General features: G+C 43.7%; 1 protein-coding gene across 1 annotated transcript in view; it reads right to left on the bottom strand.

The window, feature by feature from the left end:
* Nucleotides 1–12,146, bottom strand: part of EIF4G3 (eukaryotic translation initiation factor 4 gamma, 3) — a 77,542-nt gene extending 65,396 nt beyond the window's left edge. Inside the window, exons 1-3 of the mRNA XM_009707900.1 lie at nt 12,117–12,146; nt 10,614–10,727; nt 6,955–6,987 (exon numbers count right to left, since the gene is read on the bottom strand). Coding sequence (XP_009706202.1) covers nt 6,955–6,987; nt 10,614–10,727; nt 12,117–12,146 — 177 coding nt within the window. The remainder of the gene's footprint in view (nt 1–6,954; nt 6,988–10,613; nt 10,728–12,116) is intronic.
* Nucleotides 12,147–13,465: the final 1,319 nt, after the last annotated feature.

The raw sequence follows: 13,465 nt of genomic DNA, 5'->3' as shown, positions 1-13,465 counted from the left end.
TCTCAGCATTCGGGAAGAACGAGGTGGGGCGGAAGGAAGCTGTGATGCCTCTATACTTGACATGACAATGAACTTAAAATGGTTGTTCTGGTGCTGCTGACACCTAAGTTGCTCCCCATAGCAAACGACTTCTCCAGGAAATCCACAGATGACTCCATCTCAGAAATCCCGATACCATTAAGATAAGTGCAATGCTTTTATGTCCAACTCTGTTAATCTGGATGAAGAATTGTCACCGGCATACTGTCGGTGTGATCTGAACCAGGAGAAGGCAACTGCTTGGGGAAAAAAGTTTGATAGTGAGGGTGCAGAAAGAAAACCAGAAGAGCAACACATTACCATGCTCCCACATTAATAAAAACTGTGTGGTTGTCTAGATGTGGGGGAACCACACAAGCGTTGCATGAACCAAGGGCATACGCTGAATTTATGGTGAGAGTAACTGGAGTCTGCAATTTTTCAATATCCAAAGACACCAAAAACTGCCAAAGTCCTTTCTTCTTTCACTGCAAATCACTGAATAATGACTATTTCTACCATGCTAGCAGGTTACAGCAGAAGTCTCCCCAGAGTAGGGTGTGGGGGGAAAAAAACCCAAACATCAACAGCCACCAAGATTCTGTATTTATGTAGAGTGAAAAGAGGCTGGAGGTTGAAGCGAGACCTGCCTCTCTACTGGCAGTAACTACACCCACAGGGCAGCACAGAAAAGCCTTGGCTGCAAGAGATGGGAGTCCTCCACCGGTGCGAGCCACAGACGTGAACCCTGCTCCTCAAGGTTCTGCTGCACCTACGAAACCTGCTAATAACGTCACTGAAACCATCGAGGGGAAAATTACAGCATCAGAAACTCCCTGTTTATGGATAGTTTTTCATTTCCGTTGCTGGCAACCGGTGCCTAAAAGATCACAAGACGTTACCTGTTGGGGTGACGTGCTGAAGAAACTCCATTTCATGAAACATAAGCTGGCTCTCTTTCCTGCTGTAGCAGAAGGAAGGAAAGCACGCTCTGTGCACCAAAACAGGTGGTGTGTTGCACAGGCTTGCTCTTCCATCGAGTATTAAACACCACCATGGTAGCACTAAGCTGTTCTAGAGCAGGAGGAGGACCTCCGACAAGGAAACTCCATGTCAAAAACCCCAGCCTCTCAAAAACACTCTATACTGCCCACACCATCGCAGAGGTAGCTCAGATTCAGAGATGGAGGAAAAAAGCAGAATTTCGCTACTAGTAGGAAGACAGATACACCAAGAAGAAAAGCAGATCCACTATTCAAAGCAACAAGACCATCAAAAGCTTTTGGAAGTGCCAACCAGAGATCTCTGGCAAAGTTTTAATTACTTTTAGCTACTCCACTTCCTAAAAATAAAACTAAAATTCTCAAGAAAATCCGGTATCATCAGAGCACTGTGCATCTGATTTGTATGTGGGTTTTACTGTTCAAAACAAGTATCATCTGGTTGGCAAACTGTTTTATGCTCCAACCTTGTTCCAGTCCCTCCAAAGCTAAGCTAGCAATATTCAAAGTAATTCTTAGAAATGTTTCACTATTCTGACTCAATTTGCTAAAAAATTTGTTTTGCAAGGTCCAACAGACGGCTGCACAGACAACATTTTCAAGTAACACCAATGATGTCCCATGGGAGAACACCAGGAGATTAAAATCCAATATATTTTGTCTCTCTTTCTTCTAAAAAGCGCAGGATTTGGAGTAGAGCACATACAAGACCCACTCAGGACCACTCAGTACCCTGGGCCACAACAAGCCTTCTGATAGAAAGCCTGTGTTACAACAACCCTTCCTTCACTACTTCTTTCAAAAATTAACTTTAAGCCCTGCTATGGCTAATGATAGTCAAATTAGCATGAAACTTGCTATACGGGCGTTCAGCAACCCGTGAGGACCTGAGCCATGGTCCCGATGTCACAGTCCCATCCCTCATCTGTCCAGCTCTCGTAGGGAAGGATTTCTTGGATCATCTTGGAGTCAGTACTACTGGGTAATACAGTCTTTAACTTTTTCCTTCCTAGGGTGGCTCCCCCCATATACTCACAGAAGAGCACAAGTAAACCCCTCTCAGACATTGCTTTTATCGGCTGCCTCATCATCTCAGCAGCGCTTCATCTACCTGCTCAAGGAAGGTCTTTCCGGAAAATAAAACAGAATTGCGCACACGCTCCAGAGAGGGTCTCCCCACTGCTTCCCAATACAGCAGTAATAACTCCCTATCTCAACTGGAAATAAGTGTTGTGGTTTATCTGAAGATTGCATGCACAGATGGTTTCAGCTGACGAGGCTCCACTCTATAGAATAAAAACTTCTCCTTGGCACTGAGGCGTAAGGGCTTGCACCTTGCAATGCTGGACTACACCTTGCTTCCATCGCGCCACTCCTTGCACAGCATCCTTGTCCTAACCGCATCTTCTAGCTTGGTACTCATTACGTTTGCTGCAGACACATACCTGCTATTTGTGCCAGAGTAATTAACACTAATATTAAGGGAATCCGCTACTACCCTCCTGCCTACCCCTCTCAGCACTACGCTGTCACTTACTTCTTAGTCACTCCTTATACATACATGCCCTGGTATTCTGTTATTAACCATCATCTTCTCCTGCTTCATTTTCTTCCCATGTGACCCTGTGTCAAAAGCCTGCTGAAGGCCAGCCAGATAAGAAGCTGTCATCTGGAAAAATCAATGATCAAAGAGAGCACCAACCTCCTCCTGATAAACCACCACTGCATTTCAATTGATTTTCTATTTACTCCGTATTTCTAACGCATCACTTCTAGTGAACTGTCTGTGGAGCACCCCCTCTGTACTCTAAAAGCTTCACTGAAAAACAAACTTGTGGTAAGAGCACTGAAAACAAATCCATGCTAAGCTTAGCCCATCAAACACAACGTGCATAGGCACCCGTCCATTTTTTTTTTAGATTAGACCAAGGTTGGCAGTTGTGATGGGTCCACAAAGCCACGCAGAAGGCTGCGGAGAAAGGAAGCCAAAGGAAAGTTCAACAAATTGTCATCAACCCTATCAAATCAAATCGCACACTCAAGCTCTCTGCTTCAATTAAGCTTCTCATACCCTGAGACAGCCCTGTAATTAATTTTTAATCTTTTTGGTCCCACCAAGAAGGCTGGTCAGATAACCTGACCCTGGTCTGGAAGAGGGAGGAGGAGGCATCAGCACAGGCAATACAGCAGGACGACACTGACTTGCAGATGAAAGCTGGCACACTGTATTTGATCTTTCAAACTTCAACGCAGACACCGGGGCTCAGCTGAGGAGCTGCAGCCTTGAGACGTAAAGATCTGGTACCAGAAGCAGGAGCTGCAGCAGAAAGTCCACAGGTCCACATCTTGCTTCCCCAGCAGCTACCAGCAACCTAGTGCGGCCCTTCGGGCACAACCCAAGACTTGTTTTCCCCGTCTGCCTCAGACTTTCCCAGTTTTATTATTTACTAAATGATAAAATGGGGAGGACCAAAAAAAAACCAAAACCCTTTTTGTGTTGACCATGGGATTTAAACCTGGTAGCTCCTTTACACGCTTGTGGATGAAGACAGAGAAGTGACTATGGCAGCCGTTTCCAACCGCTTTCTAACTCACGATGCTCCAAAAAGCTACAAAACGGTTAGTCTTGAGTCAGCTCAGGGAGTAAATTCCCGACCTCTCCAAATCAGAAGGCTTTTTAACAACAGTACATGGCCAAACCCAGCTTTCTGTTGTATAAGCTATACCCAAAAGAACTCGAGTAACCCCAAGCTAAAACTGGAACAAACTACACTAGCAACCTCAAACTAAATCAGTCTGCCATAGCCAGTAAACTAATGTCAAATACAATTATAAGTCAGAAAGGGAACTATGACATTTTAGTTTATACTTGTTCTTATTTCTGTTTTTAATTACACTGGCCTCTTCTGAGCATCCATTTTAAAATAACCCATATGCTCCTGAAGATCACTTCTTAAATTAAGGGTTATTCTACATTTTGGACTTCAGATTAGAAGAAAACTGCTATTTTCAATTGGGCTTCACGAGGATCAGAAACAACAAAGTGACTCAAGAGCCTCACTTGGAGAGAGAGGAAAAACAAAAAAAAGATGCTCCGTGCACGAAGCGGGAAACAGAGCAGCAAGCCCAGGCAGGGCAGGAGCTACGTCCGCTACAGCGTTTTGAGAAAAACACAAGCTGACAGCATATTTAAAAACACTGCCACAAAACTCTTTGTAGGGCCCATCTTCATTCCCCGATACAAGGAGACTTTTCAGCGGTTTCTCAGGTAGCCCTGTTACTGAAATCAAGGACTACTGATACACATTTAACTCTTAACCAGAACCACGGCAGCTATTTTCATTTGACTTCAGCCACTATTAGTACAGCATCCTAAATCTCATTTTAGTATTTTCTCTTTCACGGCATTTGATCACACTTTCCACAGCATCAACTGGCTATCAACCACCAGGGCAGGCATTCCCATCCGAAAAAAGAATTGCTTATGAAGTTGTCGCTCAACTTCAGGTGCTTAAATCATGCTAATTTGAGTACTTTAAAGATCTAATAATTACAGGAAATAACATTAAAGAACAATCCATTATTTGACTGAAAGAGACACAGAATCAATACAAGGCCTATGTTAATAAAATCACACTGGGATTGCAACAGGAATCGTTGCAAAGCTCACCTTGCTGCCGCTTCCTTAGATTATGTTGTTGCAACAAATATTAACGCCACTATGCTCTATTCACTTTTACAGCACTTTTCAGGTTACAAAATCTCAGTCTCCCAGCCCACTCCTTACGTTACACAACTTCAACACATTAAAAGTTTCCCACATGGGAATAATTCTTTATGGTGGTCTCAAGCATCCTCTAAGTCTTGGGTTTGGGATGAACTTGCTTGAACAGCCGTGACCCTCCTGCACGGGTCGGTGGCAAAAATCCCTCTCTCCATCCCCAATCCACACCACGGGCAGAAACTTCTGAATTAAAAGAAATAAACCAGCTCATCTATAGCCCAGGTTTCTCTGTGCCTGTCCTGATCCAGCACATGACAGAGAGAACTGGGAATAAAGCCCGAAATGTTTTTCTAACAGTAACAGCTTCTCACAGATAATTATAAGCAGACTCCACATGTAACAGAGTCAAAAACCTAATTGCACCACAGTTAAAGATGTAGTGATAGAACTGGGAAAACACTTGGAATTACAAGTTTTAACCTGCAGGCAGGGTCATAATCGGGTCCAAAAGAAAGTTTTAAATCAATTTATGACAGATTGGTGGTAGCGTCGTACCAGTAAAGCCACCAGTCACTGAACCAGTTTCCTCCAAGGCTGTGCTGCCTCAAGACTCATGGTCCAAAATCTGCTCGCAGTGAGCTCAGTAATTTTTATGAGAATATTAAATGGCTCACACTGAACACATAATTTGCCTTAGTAACGACCTACGAAAGAACTAACGAGTTTCTGAACAGTGATGCATTTTTGGTATCGCATAATACAAACACAGACCTGAAGTTAAGGTCAAGAACAAAAGTACCTAAACAAGATACTAATTCCGTCGTCCCCTACGTTGCCCCGTCATCCTGCAAGCATTCTTCCACCACCGCCTGTCAATGCAATCCCTTGCCACGCATAAAAATAATTTCTCTCTCTCACGTGATATTTGCCTGTGAGCAAACAAGCGCAAATGCCTCATTCTACTTTTTAAGCCTTTTTTTTGTCCTGCTCTGGAAGGATGCCTGCCTCCATGCTGCTCTCTGACGTGGAAGGAACAAAGATTATCAGCTTTTTTGGGTGTCTGTGCCCTCTTAACACACTTACCTGCTCTCCTGAGACAGTACTTTCCCAAAGGGGCTCAGCTCTACAGTATTAAACTGCTCAGACTAACAGGAGCGAAGTGAGAACAGAAGAATGCTCCTGGAACAAACCTTCCGTGACTGAAGCCCCTGTCCTGACATCATTGGAGTGAACAGGATTTGTTTTCTTTTTCCTGTTAACGGTGAAAACCACCTGTTCCTTCCAAGCCAAGAGAAGGAAGAGTGACACAGAAACAACAGAATCCGGGAGAGCTTTCCTGCCCTTGTCATGCCTCTCCTCCTCTTTTCCATCCATCAGCATCACCTCTGTCCCCTCAAAAGCTACAAGAAACAGCAAAATCAGTCCCCAGGGGAGAAGGGTTTTGGCAAAGATGAATGTAGGAGTTGATAGAAAAGGCAACTTCGGACACCTTGACTAGGACAGAAGGGACCTGCGCATCTGTCCTGACACTGAAAAGATCCTCTGGGTATTTCAGCCACCCTAATAAGCACTGCCCATGAGTTTCATGAGCCAGAGTTGTTCCCAATTTTCATTCTTCTTAATTAAGTGGTTCCTTACAAAGTCCAAGTCATGCAACAGGAATACTACAAAGATTCCTAAATGTCTGGCTTTCACAGGATAAGTAAAAACAGCATTAAGCGATGTAATGGTAACAGATAACCAGGCGTATCACACAAGAAATGTATGAATTGGAAAGTCATCTGCCTTGCTCTGAGTTTGAAAAGTAGGATTTCCTCAGGGATGTGAATGCCCGGCTCTCACTGACATCTTCAGCTCAGGCAACTTAATCCACCGACTAAGTTTGGGAAATACTGGGCAAAGTTTCTAGCGACTTGAAAAGGCAAGCAAATCTCACAGATACCTGACAACGATGGCTACAGGTTCTCCTTTCCTACGGAAAGGGCGTTAAGTGGGGTGGTTAATGAGTGCGGGGACACCAACTGAGAATTAAAAGTGTTACTCTGCGTTGCAGGCAGCTTGTTAGCGGGGTTACGGATGTGCTAGTATCTACTACCGGGGCTGGTTTCCGAAGCGAGCCTTCGTTCTGAGTTAGTGGGTGAACCACCTCCAACCACCCGCCTCCCCCAGCCAATTAGTTTAGGATGATAATGAAGGGGCACGGTACTGTACCTGGTGATGGGCAGGTCGAGGCCCCGCTGCAAACTGAGGAAAGGCGGGAGAAACAAACACAAAAGGAAAGGCACAAAGAGTCAGAAACACCACAACGAAACCAAAATGTCACACTCTATGCAAAATAAACCCAGAAGGAAAAAAAAAACAAACCACAAAACAGTCGAAAGCTTTGCTGCAGGACAGTGACAGACAGGTACTGAGATATAACGAGTGAACATCGCTACAGGGGGAAGTGTGCTGCTCGAGAGCCAGGAGCTAAACAGCCAAAGCTGCTAGTTATTTTAAAGGCACTCTAGCGTACGAATGCAGGCATTCTTTATCCTGCCTGGGGCAGAGGGGAATAAAACCAAAACACAACTTAAAACAAGCAGCAGTGGAGATTTTAAACTGTTTGAGGTGGAGGTAAATGGTTAAAGCAGCTGGACTCAGAGTCGTTCCAAATATTTGGTGGGAGCGGAGGATGGAGACTCATGGCTGGAGAGCAGTTCGGAGCCAGGTAGGCACGGGCAGTGTCCTGCCGGTGAGGGGGCCGCGGGACACCCCCTGCAAGGCAAAGATCAGCAATTCTCTGAACATACAGAGGGTGCAATTTCATTTCCAGCTTTTTTCTTCTGTAAAGATCACAATATAACCCTCCATAACGAGTCTGATTTGTCACCCCCATCTGAAACCAAAGCAGGCAGGTTAACCCGTGATGTCCCCAGGGAGCTGAAGGCATCAGCGGTAGAGCTTGGGTGGAGGACAGGAGGTCCTGGTTCCCAGCCCTGAGCTCGGGTCACTGAATCACTTCCCACCCACTTGGGTTACACATAGAGGACAGGAATCAGACTTTAGCATGCTCAGTAAGCATTAAAAGCATTTTCCAATAAGTAACTGATTGTTAAAATAGAAATAAAAATGAATGCAAGAAATGGAAAATATAAATAAAGATGACAAGGTATCCTCTTCGAGAAGCTAAGTTAGGTATTTAAACCCTTAAATATCAGTGTAATGAGCAGAGGCCCATGATGAGAGCAGATAAATCTATTGATAATAGCTCCAATAATTAAACAGCAAATGAAACTAGATCATGCTAGTTGTGATGGCTTAGTAACTTAACACACGTGCCGAAGCACACGGTACAGTCCACCTCTGCTAATCCTTACTACAGGGACTCCGTACATCTTACTTTCTGCCTGAGAAGAGTGATGAAAACTGGCTTATAATTATTGATTTTCTCAATAAGAGTTTTTTTCAGTAAGGAAAACTGGACCGGGGTTCACTTGCAGCCCTACCTCCCAGCTATTTTAATGCTATCAAACATGAGAAGCAGAGTATAAATATTCACTGGTCCAGCTGATTTTCTCCTTTATAAATATTTTAATTGCCTATACTTCAGATTTCCAAGAACTAGTCTACTAATGCTGGTGTTTATATATTCCTTCTGCCTTCAGCCCATCATGACACTTGGATGAAAGTCATAAAACCTTTCAGAAATGAGAAAATACGCACACACAGACTATTTCTAGTACATGAGTTTATAAAGAATGACCTGCGCTGATTCACCAAACAGAGAGTTTTCCCACCCTTGAAAATTTTCCCTAAGCCTTACAGTAAAGAAAAAAAAAAAGCAAAGTATGATCATCTTGTAAGACTCAAGAGCTAAAATTTCTATCTTCATAGCAACGGCAGGACAGAAGCACTCAAAGACTCTCAGCATCCTCCCAAGGCTCAGGCTGTGAAGAGGACAGTGGCTCTGCAGATTGGTCCTACAGCAATGAGAAATGGGCACCGGGATGAGTCTCAGGAGGTGAATGCACTTCAAGTCCTTATTTTCCTAAAGGAAGAACTCCCCCAAAACAATTCAAATGTCCTGTGTTTGAGAAAAGGGAATAAAGCTTATCCTGGAAGGGCCAACACAAGCTACATACTCCATGTTATACATCAATGAAAAAAAAAAAAATCAAAAAGAGAACGATGGGGTGCAAAAACCTTGTGTTGCTTAATTCCAGGGCCAAAGTACCTCTCTTATCACTGCTCCACAGAAAATATTTGTTCTCACTGAGTTTAAAACGAGCTAGAAGCTGGTATCTTAAGAAACTAAAGTATATTCCACGGTAAAAAGTAATACGTGTTACAAGAAAAAAAAAACAAAACAAAACAAAAAAAACCCCTCAAAGTTAGTGAAAAATACCCTAACCTCTTTTGCACTGGTCACCATTGGCTATTGATTTTTAAATTTTTTTTTTTTTTTTTAAAGTAATTCAAGTTGATAGGATGTATTCCTACTAGTAGCTGTAAGCAACAGAACAAACTGTAGTCACTGCTGGCTCAGATTAAAATAGACACTTTGGGTTTTTTTCCTCTGTCCAACGCAGGTAGTAGATAGAAATGAAAACTTTACGAAACTTGGGTCCAACATTTCTGCCACCCACACTCTTCACGGTCCTGCTCACTGCTTTGTGGACAGCAGGGCCTGTTCTCTACCTGCTGATGCTGAGCTGGCACACCTCAAGCCTCTCCGAAAATAACCACTTATGGATCACTCAAACACCCTCTCCGATCACATCTTTTTTGCACACCTCCTAGAATTGGACAGTTTGTGTCAAAATCACCTGGTGCTCAGGGCTGGCATCAGCAAGAGCCAACGGATAATTTTCAGTAGTGTTGAACGACTTGGATTTCATTTTCCTTCCCCCAGCTGGAGTTGCACTTTGAAATTCTTGCTATCGGAGTGATGTTATGACGCTACGATGCTAACGGGAAGAAAGCATGAAGCCAGTTGGATTGCAAAGGCACCTGTCCTGGAAGGAACAGAAAAGCCTAAACTCTGCAATTGCCAATGGCCCTTGGATGCAGAAACAGAATGGAGGAAGCTCCGGCTGCTCGAGGAAGCAGGGCTAGGATCAACCTCGTTCGCGCAACAGCCTGCCTACCCACACCAGCTGCACCAGCTCATGACGGACGGGACTGTGCTATGGAAGCCTAGGGATGGCAAAGACATCCTGCTGCCTTGCTCGTCCCCTCTTCACCCTCCCCTCACCACCAAAAAAGACGGTTAAAAATTAAATTAAAAAACAATAATTAAAAAAAAAAAAGTAAATCAAGCCCAGAACAAAATGCAAGAGTAGCTCAGGACCAGGCTAGTCTTGCATTTGTTCTGGGGTGGGGAGGTGGAATGAGATGTTATGGGTGCAGCTTTTAGTAATGGGGGTGGAAATGGTCACTAGCAGAGCGGATGGCAAAATCTGCACACAGGAGAGTTTTAAAAAAAAAAAAAAAAATAGAAAAATGGCTGACAACCGCAGACAAATTCTTCTGCAAGACCTCCTCAATAACAGGGCCAAAATCCTACAATTTGACACCTTTTCTGGCCAAATTTCCTGAAGATGATATCTGTTGAGCGGCAAACCCAACGTCGCCCTGGTCTCTGTCCTACACCAGGTCAGACACTCCCAACTGCAATTCAACTTGGGACCTTACGTCGCCACTTAACCTGGCAGAAACTGCCATGGTAGCTCATGCTTTTAGCAAAGAAGCAAAATCAGTGCGTTTCTGTAGATCAGCCAACAAAAAAGATGTGGTAAAAAAAAAAATAAGAAAGAAAGGAAGAAATAAAACCAGTGCCATCGGCACAATTGCCTGCAAGAAGGAGTACAGTTTGTTATATTGCTTACAATGCAGTATTTTATCCAGCCTCTTCCAGCCAGGGACCTGTAAACCGGACTCTGTTCCAAAACCTTCCTCCTCTTCCAGTTGTCTGTGCAATGTATTGGCACTGTTCTGCTGGGCTGTCAAAAAAACTGGTTTAGAGATGCAGCTCTTCAGTCAGGTTTTTGCTCCAGTTCTAACGATATAAACTTATTTGTGCTTTTCGACAATTAAAGATAAAGAAGATGATTATACTTACTGAGAAAAGAGGTTTTTTACCATCAGTATCCTGCATTACTGATCAGAACAGGGGGCTAAGGAAGTGGGGGGGGATCCAGTTACAAATTTGCAGCTGTCCACATCACAGAAACTTCATCAAAACTGGCGTTAATTGGCTCGTTCATCAACACCGAGGTTAATGGCCCTCAGAACTAACGCTCCTGCGAATCCCCTGGAGGCGAAACCTCCAGAAATGGGGCAAGCGCATTGGTGCAGCTGCACATGGGGGGAAGCTTGCCCTGTGTGTATATACATATCTACACCTGTAATGTGGACAAACAGAAGACTTCTGTCTCGGAGGCTTTCAGCTGCCACGCTTCAGCAGCGTTCGTCTTACTCTAAAAAGAGAAGAGTGCTGGGAATGGTGTGGTGGTTTTATAGGTAGCCTGAAAGTGTTACGACGCAGATGTGGATTTGCAAGAGGCACAGGGATTGCTCCTCCCTTGGCTAACTGAGGCTTCAGACATGGTGATGGTAAGCTACCGTGCCTCCAGAAGCTGGACTAAGTATCTGATGCCCTCGGAGGGTCTCCTAGCATCGTGTGGAACTGCGCTACGAGCAGAGATTCCCCAAAAAGAGCCTGTTTGGGGAACCAAAGCCCTACAATAGCAGAGTAGTATTACAATACACACACAAAAAAAAGAAAAAAAGATTACAAAGGACAACCAAACCTAAAGTTGGATGAAAAAGGGGCTTACCACAAAAAGATCTGGGTACACAGAGGCTCTGCCTTAAACGCGTGAGCACCTACAGGGTGCTAGGCAGTAAACAGTTATAACTGATCCAGTGGCACTGATTCAGAAGTAATGCCCAGAGGCCACTGGCGACTGACTGCTGCTGCAGAGAATTGCTTTCATTTACTGATCTTTGGTCTATTGCTTTACCAAATACTTCCTTAAAGAAAAAAAAAAAAAAAAAAAAAAAGAAGCAAAGAGAAAGATTCTGGTAATGAATCTAAAGTGAAGTGAACCTGAAAGCAACTATGCTAAAAATAAATCATGTTATTTGAACATAGATGAGAATTCTCTCCATCACTTCTTTTCTGATAAGCCACTTTAAAATGAAAATTATCATACCAGGACAGTGTCTGAAAAATTCAATCAAGATTTGCCATTTGGAATGTGCTTCCAGTTCAGTAAACCACGCTTCCCATAGAACCGGCCAAGTGCTATAGACACACACATACACACAGAGAAACACACTGACGAGGAAGAAAGAACGTAAAATAATGCAAACATGAGCTCCCTTACCGGCGAGCGGGTCTGAGGCTGGGTGTTCATTGTTTGAGGGGCTTGAGGGTACACCAACGTGGTTGGAGCTGCATTCTGTCCTGAGGGGTAAGGAGCCTGTCAGGGAACAAGAAAAGTAAATAAAAAATGAGCATATCAAAAGATAGGAACTGAACACGTTATCAGATGGACTGCTGATTAACACTGAGATAAAGACAGCATAGGTGACTGTGATGGAGAAAGCCTTCTCCATCAAGGACCCAACCAATTTACCAACACTACCCTAAGCTCCCCAAGTGACGCAGCAGCAAACACGGCGAAGAGGCACGTCAACACAACACCATGTCACTGAAACCCTGTGGTGTCCCAACTCCCAGCCACGTATTTTCCAAAAGCCTCCTCTGAACCTGTTTCTAAGGACAGCTGGAACTGTAGGTATTGCCAATAAATCCTCCAAAATAAGACAAACTACAAGAAACAATTGAACATTTAATACAAGCTACTGCTGCTTTAAAGTGTTTGCAACACAATGAAACAGCCCGAAATTGTTACAGATGTAAGGCAGACCACGGGTTGTGTGAATTTTTCAGAGTTCCACTGATTTCAATGGGCTATAACAATTTATACCACCAGATGCTCTCCCCCATGTTATTTGCCCAAAGTAACAATAAACCGGAGCTGTAGCGTTATGCCGATTACACATTTTAACAAGACCTTTAGAAATAACTTTTCAGAGAACCTTTTTCCCTTTTTTTTTTGAACAATAAAAAAAAACAACTTACCTTTTTTTTTTTCTTTTCATAGTTGATTATTGTAATGGCATAAAAACCAGCCACTAGCCTGTGACAGCCTTCGTTTTCAAGAGGAATTAGCCCCAACTCTACCTGCTGCCCTGTAGCTCCTGCACGACTCCATCGCAAGCCCCTTCTCCAGCTCCTCGGCTCTTCCCCCTTCACTGTCTAGCCCCAGTAGTGTCAGCTCTGCATATCGGCATTACTGATGGTAACCACAGTCCCTACGAACCTCCTGGCTACCATCGTATTTACTTGATGAATAAAGAAGCTCATCAGGTCTTGGGTCCCCTCTTGGAGAAGGTCTTTGGGCTCACTTTACAGATTACAGGAGAGGATATGCTTAAAAACATTGCAATACTTCTCAGTACACAGAGAAGTACTGAGCTGTACAGAAGCCTTGCTGAAGAATCCCTTCTCATCTTTGAATTTCACGGCACTTGCATTAAAATTCAAGAGCAAGTCTAAGGAATAAAGGGAACTGTTTCAGTCCGCATTGTGGTACTGAGCGAGTAAGTTTCACTGCACCAGTCCTCAGGCACATTTCAGGGTATCTTTGATTTGAATTATACTATATTA

The sequence above is a fragment of the Cariama cristata genome, unplaced genomic scaffold (assembly GCF_000690535.1).
Source record: "Cariama cristata isolate BGI_N322 unplaced genomic scaffold, ASM69053v1 scaffold11089, whole genome shotgun sequence".
Classification (NCBI taxonomy): domain Eukaryota; kingdom Metazoa; phylum Chordata; class Aves; order Cariamiformes; family Cariamidae; genus Cariama; species Cariama cristata.
Note: the sequence above shows the minus strand (reverse complement) of the source record. Positions and strands in the feature narration are given on the sequence as shown.